Below are 22,492 nucleotides of genomic sequence, written 5' to 3'. Positions count from 1 at the left end.
TATGTCCTACTCCGTCCCATATGTTCTCCCCGATGATGCATATTTCATATGCGGGAGGAAGGCGTATAAGTGGCTTGCCCCAAACTCTGAAGGATTGTGTTATATTGGAAAAGTACTGCCTGAGGTAATGACTGTATCACATGCCAAAATGAAAGATATACACCGTGGTGCCCAAGCTCCTTATACTCACACCCACTACGAGCACGTAGTTAAAAGGCAACTGACAGAAAGGACAGAGCATTCGGCCTCTGACATGATCCATGAATCCACCGGGATTCAGGTTCTACTTGCGTTAGATTTCACTCGCACCGCTACAGGAGTGCTGAACTATAGATATATCTCTGCGCTTGCAAATTTGTTAGACAATATCACAGAAATGTATGATGACACGTTTAGGTATACTGGAAGAGAACTTCAAGCTTATAAAACAGAACTGGTTCAGCATAGAATGGTTCTTAATTATCTCACGGCAGTGACAGGTGGATATTGTGTCACACTGGCAACGCAGTACGGCGTGAAATGCTGCACATATATAACGAATAGTACCGAGGACCCGGTCGAGGTCATAGACCAAAAGATGGATGATATTCTCCAATTAAAGTGGGAATTTCGCAGGAGACACAATCTCACCCTTGCTGCTGTGGGTAATGACCTGACTGGTTGGGTGTCATGGTTGAACCCGCGAAATTGGTTCTCTGGTTTAGGAGAATGGGCTCAAGGAGTCATAATGGATGTAGGGAAGTTTCTCCTATGTATCTTGGGTGTTGTCATAACGATTGGCTTGATATTTAGATGCGGTCAGGCTTTAACGAAGTGCAAACGTAGTACCAGGGTAATGAGTCTAAGGAGTGAGGAAATTGTAATTCCAATGGATTTGATTTATGACCCAACTGTAGAAACAATGATGTGATGAAAATGCGATTATACGGTCCGTTTCTTTCACCTGTTTTTCCGGTTTTTCCAAGGTAAAAAGACGCACTTTTGACGAGGAATTTGATGATCCTGTATACAGACAACTGATGGATTAAAGAAGAAGTTTTGACAACCTTATACACAGATATTTGATGAACTATGCCATAGACCCCCAGTTTCCCTAGAAATTTTAAAATTACGCTAGCCCAACACTTTTGTAAGTCTATGGACATTGACAAAGCTTTTTGCCCACACCTTTTGGCAAAAGCCCAAAGAAGACTGCATTCAACAGACACCGAACAAGACTTCAACCGACAAATGTTCATTAACCTGACATAGAATACCACTGCATTTACCATAAGTGTTCTTTATCTTCATCTCTACAACCTTCAGGTAATGACACACATAGTTGATAGGGAATACAGGCACAGATATCAGCAATCACATATTCCCCCATTCATGTACCATCAACTAAAATGTGCTCCCCCATTTTGTTGCAACCAAAATCCGAAAAGAGCTCGGTAAAGTTTGACAGCCCATCCACAGACCCGTACCGCGGGATAAGAAGGAATTCAAATGTATACTTCGCAATACCTCGAAGCTTGATTCAAAACACGTACGGCACGATGACATGACCCCCCAAACATGGATTCATATACACATGCTTCTGCTATCTCACTAGGTCATACCCTTTTCACACCTTCTTCTCTCCTCCCTTACCCAACCATGGAAATGTATTTACACCTGACATATATTTTTCTCGTTTTGAAATGTTTTAGGAAGTGGCAGTTATTGTTGACTGCCAAAGGGTGGACTGTCAAAGTCAGAAAAATATCACGCTACACACTGCCATATTTGCACCTCATGCGAGTGCCTGTTGCACGTTCATGAGCCCTGCCGTGCGTGCGCATACTCGCCGCTGCGGGCACCCGCAGGCGCACGGTGTGCGCATTTACGGTAAAGTTTATGTGCGTCTAGCGGGCGACTCGTTCGTTACATATTTTAACTATATAATGTATTTTGTAGATCATGGTCCCCTTGATAGATTCTGAAAGTTTAGTTAATATAGCATGTTCATGGACAAAGAGATCCCTCTTTGTTTGATACGAAGGGTCAGACATGGGTCATACAGTGGTGTTTAGTATCCATTGGAAGAGTATTTAATTAGCAATATTCCGGTGTTGGTTTGAAGCGGATTAATCGCTCGTGCGAATAGTTATGGACATAAGACGTTTATGTACTTTTACTATTATTTGCACTTACTTATCCATGCGGCGGGAAACCTAGTTTCCCACCCACCTGAGCAGTTGGAAATGGTCTCAGCCCACCTGTATGAATCAACCTATGACCTTTTGTTATAATGCGAAGGCGAATTCCTGTGTCCAATGAACAATAAGATTGTAGGGACCATTGAACTGTATTGTGTGTGGGGCATAAATAGACAAGCCGATCATATCCAGCTCACTCTCTTCAACGGTTCTCATCACTGATAATCGGGAGCTGGATATTCAGAAAGGCGCATGCGATCGTTCCCCTTGTGCGTAAGTTTTCTCCGCAATCATATTGTCTTTATTGTTATTGTGAGCCATATCTCTCTCTATCTCTCTCTCTCTCTCTCTCTCTCTCCTCCTCTTTCTCTCTCATTTTTCCTTAAACGTAATTGTATTGTATTTCCTGTGTAGTTATCTGGTTAGTTAGTCTATGTTATATTGTAGTGTATGACTTGTATTGTATTCTTTTTCAAGTATAACATTCATATAAGGCGTTAGACCCTAAGCCCGGTATTTGTGTATTTCTTATAGTGTTAAGTATTCTCAGAGCGTCGGTGACGCTCGAACAGCTTTTGAGTTAATAAGGTTACACTGTGTTGCATCTACACTCTATCATTTCACTAAGGTTTTCCTGTATAATACATTGTTCATGGTTTACATATAAAGGTTTAACATTGTGAGCGTCAGCGCCGCTGGTGATCTCCTCGTGGTCCCGAGCGCTCGCTACGCTATAGCGAAACATTACGTTAGTCGGCAGCCAATAGCGTGCCTGTCTGTGATCTCTTGGCCGTGAGCGAACGTGACGCTTGAGCGTCTCGACTACGGCTAAGCGATTGTTACGCAACGTGCGTACCCTTACGGTATTCCATACGTCAATAGCGTACAGTGTTCTTAGACCTCTTAAAGGGTTTTAAGTAAGATAAATATTTAGCTTTAACAGTGGGTACACACTAATAGATATATCTGCAGATCAATTGATCTGCAGATATATCTATGGACGGATCGAGCAGTGTGTTCAGCATACACACTGCCCGATCCGTCGGGGACTGACGTCATGAACTGGGCGGGCGTGTACACACGCCCGCCCAGTTCAGCTGTCAATCACCGCCGGCCGCCGCAGCATGTGTACGGGCGGTCGGCCGACCGCCCCGTACACACACAGCGAAGCGCCAATATATCGGTAGATATATTGGCCGTCGGCTGTGCTGCGGGGCCGACGCGATACGTCTGTGAACGACGGAGTTCACAGACGTATCGGCCGTACACACTGGCCGACGGTCCCGCGATATATCGGCCGTTCAGGAGAGCGGCCGATATATCCACCAGTGTGTACGGGCCTTTACTCTCTCTGCAAATGTTATATCTGCCCCCCCTGTAGTGCACATGGTTTTGCCCAACTGCTAACAAATTTGCTGCTGCGATCAACTTTGAATTATCCCCTGTCTCAGATTTTCACAAGGGTTGCTGGAATACAGCAACAGCCACAGGCTTAATATTTCTTGAAAAGATACATGGGGAAAAAAATGCAGCATGGTCCTATCACTAATGTGTCACTATATAGTGTATATTTTTATTCCTACCATGTTAGTTACATGTTATGTCCCCATGGTGAAATGCCTGCACTTTATATACTAAAGATATTCTACAAAAATATTCCTTGGCTGTTTGGTGCCTGATCATAGTCTGTAGAAGCGTCTGAATATTTAAAGTATTAAACACATTGGGGGTAATTCTGAGTTGATCGCAGCAGGATCTTTGTTAGCAGTTGGGCAAAACCATGTGCACTGCAGGGGAGGCAGATATAACATGTGCAGAGAGAGTTAGATTTGGGTGTGGTGTGTTCAATCTGCAGTCTAAATTGAAGTAAAAATAAAGCAGCCAGTATTTACCCTGCACAGAAACAATATAACCCACCCAAATCTATCTCTCTCTGCAAATGTTATATCTGCCCCCCTGCAGTGCACATGGTTTTGCCCAACTGCTAAAAAATTTCCTGCTGCGATCAACTTGGAATTACCCCCATTAAGCAGTGATAAAAGTGTAGAAGTGAGCCAGTGTAGAAGTTGCCCATGACAACTAATCAGCTGCTCTGTATACTTTTATAGTATGCAAATTATAAATGTTACGTTAATGCTGATTGGTTGGCATGGGAAACTTCTCCACTGGCTCACTTCTACACTTTTATCACTGCTTAGTACATTTCCCCCTAAACCGATTCGTCTACAACCCTCCCTACTAACAAACTGCACTAATGGGTATATTTACCACTTATTGGGAATCGGTCCCAATATTTATCATAATTTATTACTGCATATATCGGCAATAAGAAATTAAGTATTGTGTGAATTACCAATATTCACATACAGGGTTCTACACATATACATACACCGATCAGCTATAACATTGAAACCCCCTGCCTAATATTGTGTAGGTCCCCCTAAACAGCTCTGACCCATAGAGGCATGGACTATATAAGACCTCTAAAGGTGTGTGTGGTATCTGGCACCAAGGTGTTAGCAACAGATCCTTTAAGTCCTGTAAGGTACGAGGTAGGGGCTTCATGACTCGGACTTATTTTCCCAGCACACCCCACAGAGACTCGATCGGATTGAGCTCTGGAGAAATTGAACTCCACAACAATAATACAAACACCTTGAACTGTTTGTCATGTTTTTCAAACCATTCCTGACTCCTGAACAATATTTGTAGTGTGGCAGGGGACATTGTCCTGATGAGAGAGGCCATTACTATCAGGGATTACCATGAAGAGGTGTACCTAAAAATGTTTAGGTAGGTAGTACATATCAAAGTAACATCCACATGAATTCCAGGACCCAATATTTTCCAACACTGCCCAGAGAATCATACTGCCAGCTTGCTTCAGCTCCCCATGCACATCAGTGACCCTTGGGCACCCATGACCTTGTCGCTGGATCACCGGTTGTCCTTCCTTGGAGCACTTTTGGTAGGTACTAAGCACTAATCGAGAACACCCAACAAGCCCAGCTGTTTTGGAGATTCTCTGACTCAGTTGTCTAGCCATCACAATTTGGCCCCTGTAAAAAACGCTCAGATCCTTACATTTACTCATTTTTCCTGCTTCCAAGACATCAACTTCAAGGACTGAGTGTTATCTTACTGCTCACTAACTCAAATTTAAATTGCAGGGTAAAAATAAAGCTGTCCAGCATTTGTGGGCTACATTGGTAATCCATCAGGATGCACCTGCAGCACAAAAACATTGCTCAACTCTGCAAACATCGGCATTGCATCCACCCCTGAATCAGCGCCACAGCAGCAAGCTCTTTGCTTTACTCCCATCTCAGAGTCAGGCCCTATATGGAGGTGACCTCTTTTCTTACACTTGTTTGCTTTCCTCTCCTGTCATCCTCTTTCTTCCCTGTATTACAGATATGGCAAGGATGGTTCCACTTGACACAATTAGAAAATTACTATGTTAACATCAGGGAATGAAAGTTACAATATTTGCATTTTGCTGATTAAAAAATGGAAATTTAATCAAGATAAGTTTGTAAAGGAGAACCAAGAAGTGTAGCTTTTCCTTTTCTATCCCTCTTCTTTTAGAAGATGTTCTCAGTGTTTATGTAGTAAAATAACAAGGTCCTGAATAGAGAGGAGCAAAATTGAAGTTGAAAACAAATGTTGGTGCCAGAGAATCCATTGTGGATTTTTGGTGATATATATTAAAGCTTGGAGAGAAATAAAGGACCAACCAATCAGATTCTGTCATTTTACAGGATGTGTCTGAAAAATGACTGTTAGGTACTTTATCTCCCTCCACACTTTGATAAATCTCCCCCATAATTTTTGAGTTCTACATTTGCTTCTCTAGTCTATGGAATGCCCATTGCTCATTGTTGTGGTAAATTTCATAGTTTGCAGAATTTACTGTCTGAAGAAAAAAAAAAAAAAAGAGGGTGGGGTTTCCACACCAAAACTAACCACATACATTCTATACCATTTTTGTAAGCGATTGAAAGGGTTCCCTTTATATTTAATCGGCTCTCCTCATAGAGAGTCAGTGATGGATCCTATCCTATATAAAGGAGTGCTACGGATGACCACTAATTTTGTAACAAAAGGAAAAAAAAAATGAAAGGCGGTAACTTATACCGCTTTTACACTAAAATTGCAGGTCGTAGTAATATAAACTGATTTGTAAAAACATTGGAGGTCATTCCGAGTTGTTCGCTCGCAAGGCGATTTTAGCAGTATTGCACACGCTAAGCCGCCGCCTACTGGGAGTGAATCTTAGCTTCTTAAAATTGCGAACGATGTATTCGCAATATTGCGATTACAAACTTCTTAGCAGTTTCAGAGTAGCTTCTGACTTACTCGGCATCTGCGATCAGTTCAGTGCTTGTCGTTCCTGGTTTGACGTCACAAACACACCCAGCGTTCGCCCAGACACTCCCCCGTTTCTCCAGCCACTCCCGCGTTTTTTCCGGAAACGGTAGCGTTTTTTCCCACACGCCCTTAAAACGGCCTGTTTCCGCCCAGTAACACCCATTTCCTGTCAATCACACTACGATCGCCGGAGCGAAGAAAAAGCCGTGAGTAAAAATACTATCTTCATAGCAAAATTACTTGGCGCAGTCGCAGTGCGGATATTGCGCATGCACACTAAGCGGAAAATCACTGCGATGTGAAGAAATTTACCGAGCGAACGACTCGGAATGAGGGTTATTGTGCTGAGAGCGAGCGCATGTGACAGAGAGAGAGAGAGAGAGACTAAAAATCCAATTATTGTTAGGTTTTGCACTGAATGTGTTAAGAATAATTATTATTAAAGTGAAACTTAAATGGCAAAAAATGCACTCAAAAAATATTTCTTTAAAACTTCATGAAGGGGAATATGACAACTGGCAATCAATTCCGTAATCACAGCCTGAAATGTTGTCTATGCAGCCGGATGAGTTAACTGAAACGAACCTCTGAATGTAGATGTGTACTTCTTTTTCTACCACATTGTGCTGAGAGCAACGAATCACTGTAATTAAATTGAGGAATTAAAGATCATCTCAGTGCATGGCAAATAAAACGAATTTGGGTAGCACAGCACACAGGAGACAGTTACAAAATGAGCGATCTGTGGTAAAATTTTAAGCCCCTATTTCTCAAAATTAATATCATGCAGAAACAACTAAATTTTACTCTTTACTTTGCTGGGACATGAAATGAAATAGGGGGTGGAGGAAATTCTGTCGTAAAGGGCAAATATTTATTTATTACCAGTTATTTATATAGCGCACACACATTCCACATCGCTTTACAGAGAATATTTGGCCATGCACAACAGTCGCTGCCCCAGTGGAGCTTACAGTCTATAGGGGGTAATTCAGAGCTGATCGTAGATGTGCTAAATTTAGCACATCTACGCCAGTTTCACAGATATGCGGGGGGACGGCCAGCACAGGGCTAGTCTGCCCCACATGTCTGGCTCTGCCCCCCCACGGCGGCGATGCTTTTGTACCTGACCAGTATCTCCCTAGCATCTCGCTGGACAGCATCACTGGGCGCACTCCACAAAGTAATTCAGACTGCGATCGCTGCCGATGCAGTCTGAATTACCCCCTATATTCCCTACCACATGCACACACTAGGGTTAATCTTTGTTGGGACAAAATTAACCTATCAGTATATTTTCGGATTGCGGGAGGAAACTGGAGTACCCGGAGGAAATCCACACAAGCACAGGGAGAAAATAAAAACTCCACACAGTTAGGGCCATGGTGGGAATCGAACCCATGAGGTGTGAGGCAGTAATGCTAACCATTACACCTTCCGTACCGCACCATCCATATGCCCAGTCAAATAGCCTACAAACCTGCCCAAATAGGTAGAAATGATACAACTGAACAAACAATAAGGCAAAAGATCAAAGGCAACACTAATGCTGAGTATTGGCTATGATATTTGCCTATTTAATACTCCGCAATAGTGTTGCCTTTAAACTTTTGCCTTATTGTTTGTTCATTTCTTTGGGGATGATTCAGACCGGATCGCTGCTGTGCGTTTCTGCACAGCGGGCGATCAGCAATAGACTGTGCATGCGTATGTACCACAATGCGCACGAACGTTGCCAAACAACAGGCATCGCCAGACAGCGAGGCCATTCACAAGATGATTGACAGGAGGAGGCAGTTTGTGGGTGGTAAAAATTAAATGGTGAGTGAGGTGCGAATGGATTTGCAGCTGTGCGCTGACTGAGGGATTTTTTAGCAGCTCGGTGTACACATGCGATTGCACACATGCACGGCGGTGCACACATGCACGGCGAATATACACTCCCTTGGGCAGCGACTATCTGAAAGCAGGACAACTATTTTAGCAGCCCAGCGATCAGGTCTGAATCACCCCCTTTGCTGGGATAGCCTTATACTAGAGCCGCTGCCATGGCATAAGTATCTTGTTAAATAGCCCTATTACTTCATCTGTCATCACTGGAGATAACAGGTGATAGGGCTGTGTACAAAATATCAGCAGTCACAATCCTGATGGCCAAAATCCCGACAGATCCTGGTATTTTAACCCCTCCCACCCGCCGCCTGACCCTATCCCTCCCCCTTGTGCCTAACCCCAGTGCTTACCGTCAAAATCCATCAAGATTCTGACCACTGGGAGTACAATGATCATAAGGTATAGCCATCCAAAAAACTGTGTCTTATGACAAACCTTCTCTTGGAAGCATTTTTGGTTGGGAGGTTAAAAGATGATTTTTTTCAGATTTGGGAGCCTATTTATCACCATTCGCATCTAGGATGTGGATGACAGGTGATAAAATCGCCCCAACTCGCACTGCGGTAATTGATTACATCGCAGGGATGTATCAATTATCGCATGCAGGGACAGAGCTTGCGGTCAAGCTCTGTCCCTGTGATGCCTCTTCGCAGCATCATCAGGGTATTTTTCATAAAAAATACCCCGATGTTCTGCGGCGCCCACCAACATCGCCACTACCACTGCCCAGTCGACCCCCCCATAGCGACTACCCCCGCGCACCATGGACCCCCCCTCCAGAAGATCAATATACTCACCTGTCCAGGGAGCCGGTCCGCGCTGCTTCAGGAGGCTGCCGGGTGCTGGGTCCTTCTCCTGCACTGTGACCCCCGGTGCTGTAAAGTGCGCTGCCGTTTACTGCACTGTGGTCACAGCGCAGCACATGGAGGAACCTGGCGCCCAACTGCACTCACCGGAGCAGCGGACACCGGCTCCCTGGACAGAGGAGTATGTTTTTTGTTTTTTTTACTTTTTATTTTTACACTGTGATAAGCTTCTGTGTCCATTGGACACACATAGCTGATCACTCTGCCGGGTCCACGCTCAGCTTTCTCTGAGGGCACACTGCAGTATTTTTTCACATTTTTTTTTTTTTTTTAGTAAATTCGGCCACATCACATTTTCAAGTAAGGGGAATGCGATGTAGGTTACTAAAAAAAAAGTGAATTAAATGGTTTGGAGCAGTTTTTCATTAAAACTGCACCAAATGCCCTTTAATACATTCAGGTGATACTAAAATAATGTGAAAAGAGTGTGAAAACACCCTTTTTCACATTATTTTAGTAAAAATAATGTTAATAAATAGACCCCTTCGTGGTTCTAAAATGTAAACGTGGGGTGAGACCACTTCACTCAAACAGTGCATGTGCAGGGGTAAGAAACGTGCCTATTTTAAGTAGAGATGTGCGCCAGCCCACTTTTGCTGGTTTTGGTTTTAGCTCCAATTTGTCAGAGGTGTTTGGTATTGCATAAACTGCCTCACTGCTTTTGTTTTTGGTTCCCGAATTATTATTATTTTTTTTATAGTTGATAAAGACAGCAAAAATCATGTTATTTTCACAATCCAAAACAAATTTAATGCCCAAAATTCGGATTTAAAATCCAAATTCCGAACCACAGGAAGATTCAAAGCGAGACTCGGTTCAGTTCAGATCTTCTCCAGATATACGGGCCCGGTTTTGGTTTGGTTCAGATCCACAGATTAGGGTGGGTTGGATTGCTGGAGAACGGACCATCTTTAATTTTAACCCCCTGGCCGATTCACATGCAAGCTGCACTGATTAGCCTGGATTGATTAAAAGAGCACATGCCAACATAGATAATTATATTTAAAGGGCAGTGTAAAATATACGCCATTTCATATTTCCGAGAACAGCCCTATCACATTTGGGTATGTACTGTAGCAAACAGTTTGACATCATCAAATGTTTCAGAACAATTCACAATTGAATCAAAATAATGATAAAAATAAAACCTTTGTCCTATTTCTTGTTGATCTTAATGCAGATTTTACCCAAGAAATTTGTTGCAAAGTGACACATATACATTCGGAGCACTGTGTCCACATTTAGATAAATTGCTCTGAAACTGTGCTCACAAATAGCTTCCAGGAAAGTCTGAGGTGTCTGAATCTTCTCATTTTTCATAAAAGAGGAGATGTGTAGCATCTCACTTTCAATAACATAGTCAAAGATTATTTGGATAACATGATCCCTTAGAACATTCACTGATTTAATTTGGCTCCTTACTCTCCTTCTTCTTGTACTTCAGTCTCCTGATATTACATCATTTTATCATGTGGCAGGAACAGGTGCTGATGGGGAGCAGGGATAAGGGTGTATCTTCAGGCCCCAGGGACGTGAGGTGAGGTAAATGGCTCAGGAGGCACTGGCTAGTACCAGAACCAGATTTACACGCAATATATGAACCCATGGGTACATGTGGGCATTATACACAGGTTCAGCAGTATATACTGCTGTAAATTTGGTGAGTTTAGTGAGGAAACATAGGCAGTGCCTCACCTGTCATAGACCTTTTTTTTTTTACTATAAAAATTATTAGGAATACAGAGAAGATATTTCTAATATATTCTTTATAATTTTCAGATACTTTAAACGGTCAAAACTCTGGCTTATATGTTAGTATGACAAGAAAGGCACTGCCTCATCTCACCGCATGTCCCTGTCAGGACCTCAACTTTATCCTTTAGTAAAACTTGGTGGGGCGGGGGAATACCGGGACTGTGTGGGACACTATATTTCACGCTGCCATACTCCTGCTGGTCTTCAAAGTGTCAGTGAGCTGCTCCTCTTTTCCGGTTCCATGGCACTGCAATCATACAGTGGATCCAGCATCCGGCGTGATTCCTCCCAATCAACCCAGCAGTTTACAGCTGACACACGGGCACTCAGACAGTGAGCCGCAAGTTTATTCCTGGCTTGCAGGCAGGTGCATCACAACAGGCTCTGCATAACAACTGGGACTTACAGTACAACTCTGGCTTACATATTTAGCCAACGGAGAACTTCAGTATGGGTGGCCACCCTAATAGCCGGTAAAGTTGTTTTAACACATAATTGTTAATTGCTGAAACGTAGTTGAGCTAATTGCATATGCCCTATAGTCTAGGCATGCAACCTACTGTAAGTGTGCTGTAGTGTCACTCAAATTAGGAAGTCAGAGGTAACAATATATAGAGGAGATGGGGAAATTTGATGGTGCTATGCTACTGCTTTTCTCAGGAGCAGGTCTGCCTCTTATACTAATAGATCATTGGTAAGCCCACCATGGCAGTTCCTTGCCAAAGCCACAGCAGCTTGTCAATCCACTTGAGCCCCAGAGCTGAAACACCCAAGGGGTATTTTAATGGAATCTCCTAGATAATTTAAGCAGTTTAAAATGAATCCATAAGTCACAATACTTCATGGGTGTCTTGGGGTGAAGCACCAAAGTCTTAATTTCTAGGGGTTTTTTTGTTTTGTTTTTTTATTTATATATGCCTTTGATAAGATCACGTTGCCTCAAGCACTGCATTACTTTCCGTTGGCTTCCTATAATGTGTCACCTAGACCTTCCCCTTCTCATATACAAAGTTATAGCCAATACAGTTATATTATTTTTATTGTAATACTAACGTAACTAGCTTCACACAGGTAGACCTTTGATATTTACTATTTCCATTTCCTTCATCCCATGTTACCTTACCTTATACGCCATGCCTGAGTTAGCCTTGACCTTCCAAAAGTGCTCACCTCTTTTCCCTTATCTCGCTTTCCTGTACCCACTGCCTTTGGCTCTCCTGCCCGCTCTGCTTCCAGCTCTCCCGCCCCCTACTGCATCTGGCTCTCCTGCCCCTTCTGCCTCTCGCTCTCCTGCCCTCATTGCTACTGCCTCAACCACCCCCAATGCCTCTCCCTCTCCTGTCCACTCTGCTTCTTGCTCTCCGTCTCCCACTGCGGGGCGACACACCAGCTACACTGCAAATGCTGTCAAGCATTATTAGCAGTTGGTGTGGAAAAACTATACTTCCCGAATTTCATGTTTCTAGGTCCAGGGGTGTGGGTTTTATATATCACAATATAAATGGATGGCACTCAGGGTCTCAGCAGTGTTAGTAAATCACAGGTAATGCTAGTATTCTATTAGCCAAAGTTTGAGAGACAGCGCTCTTTTATCAAGATCTTGATAAAAAAAAGTGCTGGCAGATTTAGGTATATTTACCAAGGTGCCCATAGCAACCAATCAGATCTTCTAAAAAGTGATAGCTAAACACACACACACACACACACACACACACACACACACACACACGTGTTCTACCCCTAGCTTAATTTCTCAAATGAATTGCTCAGCAATATTCTCCCTGCTGCCTGGCACTTCGATGCCACTTGTGCAGCACTAGTCATACCCACTTTGGTGGAGACATATTTTGGTGGCCCCTTAAAAATTTTGCTATCGGGCCCACAAAGTTCTAATTACGCCCATGACTCCACCAGTAGGACTATCCCGCAGATGCACATGTATGTGGCATCTACAGTGCTAATAGAGTGCTAACAGCAGCTAAGGGAGCCCTGGGCACACCACCAGTGTGATTAAAAAAACACCATGCCCCATACCATGAGGCCACACTCCCTTTCCTCTATGAATCAAGCCCGGTGTTGGCAGTGAAGCTATGAGGAAAGGCCTTCCGGGTAGCAAAGTATCACTCTGATAATGTGTGCTTATGTTCCCCTTCATATTATTAATGACACTTTGTTTTGCAGTGTTTAAAAGGGATTTTTTGAATTTCATATTAAGCATGTGCCATGTTGGTGTAGCTGGTAAAGTATTAATTCCAGATAGAAGTTCTGTATCTTGGGGCCAGAGTCATATGAATGTGTGAATGTGGTTGCAAGTGCCTAGGGCAGGCATTCCCAACCACGGTCCTCAGGGCACACTAACAGTGCAGGTTTTAGTGATATCCAGGCTATAGCACAGGTGACTTAATTAGTAGCTCAGTTATTTTGATTTAACCATCTGTGCTGCAGCCTGGATATCACTAAAACCTGCACTGTTGGTGTGCCCTGAGGACCGTGGTTGGGAATGCCTGGCCTAGGGTCTTCAGCAGGTGGCTTGTTAGAGATAGCAGTAGGATGGTCACAGACGTTTCCAGTGGCACAGTTGAGTAACACAGGTAGGTGTCGGGGTATTCTGATGACCAGTAGAGTTGTAAAACTACATGCTGGATCTTAGTAGACTCCTTCTTGAAGGAACTGCCTGTCTCTATGAACCAGCGTATGTATGGGTTGCCTTTCAAGGATTAAAGATACATATACACTGGGCCAGGCTATGGTGGGTTATAGGGAAAGCAAGGCAAGAGTGATGTCACTGAAAAGTAAATGGCCAGAGCACCCTGCATTATTTGTAACCTGACACACGGCTATGCACCATTGCAGAGAAGAATGTTGTTGTGGTTTTTGTTTTATAACAATAACTTGGGGGCATTTGAACAAGTTAACAGCTGCTGCAGACATTATTATTTACTCTTGTTGTAGTAGGGGAGATACAGATTTGGATATAAATGCAGGAGGTGTGTATTTATTTAATTCTGTTTATACTTGTATTCTGTTCAATTGCATGAGGTATCATTGTTTTCAAATGCGCATATATTACTTGTAAAAGATAAATTCAAATAAATGCTAGGGTCAAGCATCTTGCTTGTATTATTACCTACTTTACCATATTACCATATATAAAGAAGTACTATAAACTCAAAATCAATATAATTCAATATAATGTACTTTAAGGCCACAAAATAATAACTGGTTATCATGAAGCCTAGAGCCATAAAGGATTCTGACACCATGAACAGTGTATCTGTAAAGTTTTCCATGCTGTCTGTGGTGCTGGAATAATGTAGGACTTTTAATTTAATGATGACCTCAAATCCTATCATTCTGTACAGCCATAGCTCGCTTCTCAAAAGAATGATTAATCAAAATATTTTCATTTTCTCCAAGAATAAACCTTCCATTCTCCATCATATTTCAAACCTTGGAAACAGATAAAGTACCAACCAATCAGCTCCTAGGTGTAATTTTTCAAGCAGCCTGTAATGGTTTCAGTATGTAATGCCGATGGACGGGATGCCAATGGTCAAAATACAGACATCGGCATCCCGTCCTTTAAAATCCCGACAGGCCTGTAGTTAGCACCCTAAACTTCCCTTGTACCCTACCCTAACCCTCCCTTGTGGGTGCCTAACCCTAACCCTTCTCGGGGGTATCTAACCCTAACCCTCCCTTGTGGGTGCCTAACCCTTCCCGGGAGTATCTAACCCTAACCCTCCCTTTCTCGCTGCCTAAACCTAACCTTTCCGTCCCTACACCCTTACCCTAACTCCCCTGATAGTGCTTAAACCAGAGGTTCCCAAGTGCGGTCCTCAAGGCACCCCAACGGTCCTGGTTTTAAATGTATCCATGCCTGGACACAGGTGATTTAATTAGCATCTTAGTCAATTTGATTTAACCATCTGTGCTGAGCCATGGATATACCTAAAACCTGGACTGCTGGGGTGCCTTGAGGACCGCGTTTGGGAACCGCTGGCCTAAACCAACCCCCATCCCCCACACAGCAGGATGTGAGCGCATCCCGCTTAGAGGACGATCAGGATTCTGTGTCAGTATTTTGACACCTGGAATCCCACCTTTGTCGGCATTTGAATGTAGGGATTATGGCTGCCAGGCGGGATTCCAGCGTCGTTATTTTGGGCGCCAGCGTTTTAAAAACATCACCCTGTAACATGGCAGAAGCTTATTGCTTGGTACTTTATCTCTCTCCACTTTATCTCCTGCCAAGCTTTGATAAATATTCCTTTTATGCCCCTTTCACACAGAAACAGAAATTCCCCAGTGAAGCAGTACTACCCGATAATTTCATGAAAAATACGAGCCATTTTTCTGTGTGAAAGGGTCAACCTGGGATGAAATTCCCGGGACTTCGACCCAGGAATTTACAATTTCGACCAGGGTTGACCCTTTCACACAGACAATATACCCGTGTTGATCTGCAAATTACTGGGTAGAAATTCTTGACCCGGTAATTTGCTTATCTGTGTGAAAGGGGGGAGGGGGTCAGACAGAGTCCAGCAACACTACCCGGCACTGAAATGCTGGATAATTGCCGGGTTTTCTGTCTGAAATGGGTATTTAGTTTTTAATTATTATGATGTTTTATTTTAGATGTTTTTAACTTTTTATAGGCTTGAATAACTGAATGAAGAAAGGGCTAAGGTGTGATAACAGATGTTACTACAAAGTTCTGACACTATTAGCCACTGGTTGAAAAAGGATGCAGGCAACAACATAGATTTATTTATGTTATACAGATACCATAGTTAGGCTTACTATACTATCCCTTTAAACCAGGACACTCATGAATTACACAGGTTCTATGGCTGATTGAACCAGGTGAAATGCAGGCTTGAATAAAGGCAGCCTCAGAACCTGTGTAACACATGAGTGTCCCGGTTTAAAAGGATAGTATGGTAAGCCTAACCATAGCTCCCTGCTTGCACCTCTAGCACACACACCTTTTAATAAGATATATATATTAAATAATAAAACACACTTTACATACTGTATGATATGCTGGAAGTTTGGGTTTAACCGATTATCTATTATACATATGTCCCACTAATTGTCACAATTAATGAAAGGCGTTAGTAACAAGTTGCATTTCACCTGAGCTCTTTTTCGGTAAAGTTTATCATGTGAGAACCCTCCCATCATTTCCCAGACACTGACAATGTGCAAAGCCCATTTATGCATTTCTCTAACACATGTACAGTAACTGTGCTATTGTTCTTTTCAACACAGCTCAGTGTGATAATGACACTTCATGATGTCATCTGCCAACAGTAGAAAAAAATCTAATTATATACACCAAATGAAAGCTTTGATTTTCACCACTGATAAATCATTTATGTGAAATAGATCTACAGAATAAATATAAATGATCATCTTAATCTGATTTGTGCCTTAGTTATGTAGAAGGAAAATCCCTTTACAAACAATGTATTGCAGAGTGTACTGTATATACCCACACCCTATGTATTCGCTCCTATCAGCTGAATGGTATTTATGCATGCATAATGGTTTATTAAGATGGCAGCTGACAAAGTATCTTACCTGATGTACCTTAAAGCTTCTTTTCGTTCCTTGTTTTCAAGCCCTGAGTTGCTCATTTTCCCTTCTTGTGGCTACCTCAGTGTGTCTCTGTGTCTAGCTGTACACAGCTGAGAGTCTCTGGTACAGGGAGACAAACCAGCCAGTCAGCAGCTAGCAGTAATGTCAGAATTCCACCGGATTGGATCTCACTTGCAGGTACCCACTGTTCATGATCATTTAACCCCTTCCAAAGAAATCCTGAAACGCCTTGGTTTATTCAGCTGGTATATCAGACATAATATTTATATGCATATATCTTAAACTGGAAAAGTACATATAGAAGATATCTGGAGGTGAACCTTAAGATGCATACACACAGTGCGATGTAACCTTATGATTTTAACTATATAGTCAAAATCATAAGGAAAGTTAGTGCAAATCGCACCGTGTGTACTCAGCTCAACATAACACTAGTATATAAATGAACACTGAAAATGACAGCTATACCAGACACTTTGCATGTTGTAAATTAGGTGATTTTGTTTTGTGCATGCCCAAAACAGAGAATGCATGCATGTAGTATTGCATGATTCTGTCACTTGCACCTCTATAGGCAAGACAGGGGCTTTTCAATGCAGTAACGCCTCAGACAGTCATATTATTTGCTTGTGGTATGGCTTAAACTCACACGCATTAATGACAACGATGGTTATCAGCCAGGGCCGGTTCCGGGGATTCTGGGGCCCCGGGCGGCATTAGGGGGTGTGGCTTCATACAGGGGGCGTGGTCAGTTACGCCCCCTGTACTGTTGTAGGATGTGCGGTGCGCGATGACGTCATCGCGCACCGCACAGCAAAGGTCCTCTCCACGAAGGTAAACTAGACGCTAAGCGTCTAGTTCCCTTCGTGGAGGGGACCTTTGCTGTGCGGTGCGCGATGACGTCAACGCGCACCGCACATCATTACAGTGAAGGTCCTCTCCAGGAAGGGAAATTAGACGCGTAGCGTCTAGTTTCCCTTCACAGCGGGCAGCCCACGAAGCGGGCCGCGGCAGCGGGGGGCACCACAGCAGCAGTGAATCTTGCCATGGTGCAGCGCCCTCCGGAAGGCGGCGCCCCGGGCAAAAGTCCTGCTTGCCCATGGCAAGATCCGCTACTGTTACCAGCCCTGGCGTACTGGTTCCAATTGGCAGTTGGAGAATGCACTGCTGTAGCTGATACAGGATATGCTTTCTTCATTGCTCAGATGTATACAGACATGGACAGGGTCGGACTGGCCCACAGGGGTACAGGGGAAACCACCGGTGGGCCCCACTGCCTGGGGGGCCCCTCCTCCTCCTCTAGTGATCAGGTTCCAGATTGTGTTCTTGAATTATACATTATACATATGTTACCTTATACTGCACAGGACTATGATGTATTCTGTACAGTGTATTGCCAATATTTATCTGGTACATTATCATGCACGCACTAGTAGTATTTATATATTTGTCAAGGGGCCCAGCCCATGCACTCACTAATGGTTAGGCAATCCAATGTAGTGGCTGGCCACACCCACTCTGGAGACTGACCCCACCCCTAAACATGGCCCCTCCCACTGCATTCCCCAGTGGGCCCTTCATGCCCCAGTCCGACACTGGACATGGACAAATTTGTTGGTACCTTTACAGCTCATTAACAATGTTTCATTCATGCAAAAAAAGTGCTGAAATTAAAAGCTATATTGTCTCATGTATACCCAGTGGCGTAAGTTCGTCCAAGATGCCCGGAGGCAAGATAAATATTGGTGCCCCCCCCCCCCCCTGTATTTAGACAAATATATATATATATATATATATATTTATATATACAGTGCATATAGAGAGAGAGGGAGAGGGAGAGAAGGTTATAGGCGGCACTCAGGAGGCTGCATAATTCAGCATATTTTTAATGCATACAATGCATTACAGGAGTGGGGCGCACCAACAGTTATCTTGCCAGCCATATATATGTCCTGCCATTCTTCGCACGCATATTGGCGTATGATTGAAGAAAATTACAAAGGACAGCTCTTGCGGTAAGAGCTGGTTATTTGCGATGATAGGACTTCGAGGTTAATGACCCAGATTCCTATTTGAGCATGCATGGGCTGACAAATGCTGCTGGGGGGGGGGGGGGTTTGCTGGGAGGGATCCAATTGGGCAGGACTTAGCTAAGGGGGGCAGATGAAACAATGGAGGTCAGACAGCAGGGGGGCAGACCAGAGTGAATCCGAGGCGAGCGCGGTTCCGCTTCTTCTATTCACAACCCTACCTTGCAGGGGCAAACGCAGGATTTTTATGTGGGGGGGGGGTTCCGTGTGTGTGTGTGTGTGTGTGTACGCGCGCAGTAATAGACACACATACACATGTATATACTTATAATATATGTACATATATATATTTATATATATATATACATATATGTACACACACAGTATATATAGCACACGTGCATATGCCCCGCCCACACACATATGCACTACAGAAAATATAGGCTGCTGCACTCATTATAGCCACCCACCCCAGCAAATATTGTCTGTTGCAATAATTTTTTATAGACCCCACCACCACCACACACACCCCAGTACCCTCATTCCAGCAAATATAGGTAGCAGTCAACTATTGTAGATCCCACTCCTTCATCTCCACATATACATACACCAATCCCCCTCCCTCAACTAGCAAATATAAGCTGCCACAATCATTTATAATAGACACCTCTCCCCACACACATACACCAGCACCTGCCCGGGCTCCAGCACCACTGTATGCGCCATACAGTTTGAGCGCTGTCTTACCTGCAGACCAGCATGAAGGAAGAGTGCATCGCACAGCTCTCAAAGTCAAAACCCCATAGGAAGTTATTTGAGGAGAAGAGCTGCTTGCTGCCGCTGCGGCTCCCCCTGCAGTAGACTCAGCAAGCCGTCTTATTTGAGCTCCACTTGGTCAGCTGCGGCAATGCATCGGCGGGCAGGGGGGGGGGGGGTTTCTAGGTACTCAGCAGAAACCCCCCATGTGTGCGCGTATGTGGTGCCTCGCACGTGTCCCCCCCTCCCGCGGCAGCAGCTCCTCTTCCAACTCTTAAAATCACTGCCGCCGCGCACAAGGGGTGAGCGCTGGAGGGACCGTCGGGCTTACAGGCATGAGTCAGTCTGACTCATTACGGCCGGCACAGACCTGGAGACAACGGAGGCGAGGTGCCCTCTTTAGGGCAGGAGCCCGGCGGCACCCGACTCCGTTGCCTCCCGGAGTTCCGCCTCTGTGTATACCTACATGACTTTGGTGTGTCATAGAATAAACCAAAGTGAAAATAAATAAATGATTGCTTATGCTCCAAAGATATTCTAAAATGGGCTGAACAGATGTGTTGGTACCCCTTAGAAAGGATAATAAATAATTTGATTATATTAAGATTTCAAACTAATTGCTTACTTGAATTAGCATCACACATGCCCTCAATCTTCTAAACAGTCATTTAGTCTATTTAAATGGAAAAAAAAGTAGTTACTCTGCTGTTTGGTATCATGGTTTGCACCAAACACTGAGCATAGACCAGAGCAAGCAAAGGAGAAAGTTGCCATAAGAGATCTGAAAGAGAATTATGGACAGGTGCTGTATGTTAAAGGTAAAGACTGAAGACCATGTCCAAGGAGCTTGATGCTCCTGTGACTACAGTTGCAAATATTAATAAGAAGTTTAAATTCCATGGGACTGTAGCCAAGTTCTCTGGACGTGTCCACAAAAGGGAAATGGAACCCAGATTACACAAAAGAATAGTGAGAATGGTAAAATAAATAATAAGCCATGGAAAACTTCCAAACAGATATAAGCTGAACTCCAAGGTCAAGGTGTCAGTGTCTGATTACACCATCTGGGCTCCGTGGAAGTATAGACGCAGGAGGACTACACTTTTGAAAAAAAAAAAACATTACAAAAAAACGGCAAAATGGAATTATCTAAAATGCATATTAACGCAATGCCCTTTGGACAGAAGAGTTAAAACTGGAGGTTTCTGGCAAGTCACATTAGCTGTAGGCAGGGCAATATGGAGCCTGGTACTTTTTGGGTTCAAGGCCTAATTGTGGGAGGTGTGGCCACGCCTCCTTAGAAAAAAAAATATATATAAAAAAGTAGTTTAAGCTCTGCGAAGCGGCGCTGCATGCTTGACGGGGGGTGCTGTGAACCCCTCAGCCAGATACAAATCCATGAGGGGGTGCGCGATCATTGTGATTACTACCCCCACTCGCACAGGCAGAGGAGACTGCTGCTGAGCAGCCACCCTGGCCACACTGCAGCCCAGCATACAGCAGCATATGCTGGGCTGAGAAGAAGGGCTGCAGCTGCGGCTGCCAGGTAAGAGGGAGGAAGGGTGGGGAACTCATGCCCCAGATGGGCCCCTCCATCAGGCACTGGTGTCACAATCTTGTCTATTTAGCTTTGTGACTTACCTCGGCCATCTGCTCTGCAGTCTTCCAGAATGTCCTGAAAGGTCTCATCTGCATACAAACTGCAGCATGTGTCTGTATGGGATCAGTACGAAATCCCGCTGGACGGGATGACGGCGGTCGGAATACTGACACCGGAATCCCAACCAGCACAATCCTGACAGGAGGGGTGAGCGCAACACAGCCCCTTGTGGGCTCACTACGCTCGGCACACTAATTTATTCTCCCTCTATGGGTGTCGTGGACACCCACAGAGGGAGAATATGTCGGGATTGAGCCGGTCGGGATTCCTGTGTCTGTATTCCGACTGCCGGGATTCCATCCGGCGGGATCTTGACCGCATCCCATCTGTATTGCTAGCTGCTGACTGACTGTGCACCTGAAAGTTCTCTGTCTGCAAAGCATGCTGACTGTTTATTACAGCAAAGTTTGTATCCAGCTGGACGTGCTACACCTGAACTGCAGAGTTCATGTGAATGTATTGTTTACATTCCCTTTTGCAGAAACCGCAATTCCCTGTGCAAGTTCTCAATGTACAAAAAACAGCCTGAGAGTACAGATTAGCTGATTGGTCATGATTCAATCAGGAGTCAGTCAGTGGTCAGATGACTTCTCTGACCAATCCTAGAGCGCGCAGGGATATACCGATCCTTCAAAGGCACTTCCTGATAGCCAGTGCTTTGTTGTCTCCAAAGCCATAGTAAACTACTTTGGGGGTCATTCCGAGTTGATCGTAGCTGTGCTACATTTAGCACAGCTACGATCAGGCACTAAGACATGCGGGGGGACGCCCAGCACAGGGCTAGTCCGCCCCGCATGTCAGTGCCCCCCCCCACGCAGAAATGCAAAAGCATTGCACGGCGGAGTTACTCCGGCCAGCGCAGCTTCTGCAACTGGCCGGGAGAACCTCTTCGGTGCCCCGGGTCGCAGCGGCTGCGTGTGACGTCATACAGCCGCCGCGCCCCCCCCCCCCCCAACAGTCCGGCCACACCTGCGTTGGCCGGACCGTGCCCTACCTAAAAGGCGGCCGTCCAGCCCCCTCCCGCCCAGCGACTGCCCGATCGCTAGGCAACGACTGCCTTCGCCCATCTGGCATGCGCCGGCACATGTGCAGTTCCGACCCGATCGCTGCGCTGCGATAAACTGCAGCGAGCGATCGTGTCGGAATGACCCCCTTTGTGTCTTCCTGACTGCATTCACATAGACCACAGTTTCTCAAACTCGGTCCTCAGGACCCCACACAGTGCATTTCAATTGTGATTCTGTGAGGAGACCAGCAAAACATGCACTGTGCGGGGTCCTGAAGACTGAGTTTGAGAACCTGTGACATAGACTATCAGCGCAACCTCCATCAAGCGCTCCCTGGCTTCTATGTCACTGGTGCCATTCCAGTGTTAAC

General features: G+C 44.5%; 1 protein-coding gene across 3 annotated transcripts in view; it reads right to left on the bottom strand.

Moving 5' to 3' along the window:
* Window positions 1-16,839, bottom strand: part of YJEFN3 (YjeF N-terminal domain containing 3) — a 282,286-nt gene extending 265,447 nt beyond the window's left edge. The window contains exon 1 of one of the 3 annotated variants that reach the window (XM_063914572.1): window positions 16,661-16,839. In XM_063914572.1, the coding sequence (XP_063770642.1) occupies window positions 16,661-16,707 (47 nt within the window). In that variant the 5' untranslated portion in view covers window positions 16,708-16,839. Of the gene's footprint in view, window positions 1-16,651 lie in introns of all 3 variants that reach the window. The other 2 variants (XM_063914573.1, XM_063914571.1) reach the window with 2 other exon arrangements.
* Between the last annotated feature and the right edge of the window lie 5,653 nt (window positions 16,840-22,492).

This window comes from Pseudophryne corroboree, chromosome 1 (assembly GCF_028390025.1).
Source record: "Pseudophryne corroboree isolate aPseCor3 chromosome 1, aPseCor3.hap2, whole genome shotgun sequence".
In the NCBI taxonomy this organism is placed as follows: domain Eukaryota; kingdom Metazoa; phylum Chordata; class Amphibia; order Anura; family Myobatrachidae; genus Pseudophryne; species Pseudophryne corroboree.
This window is presented reverse-complemented; position numbering and strand designations above follow the sequence as displayed.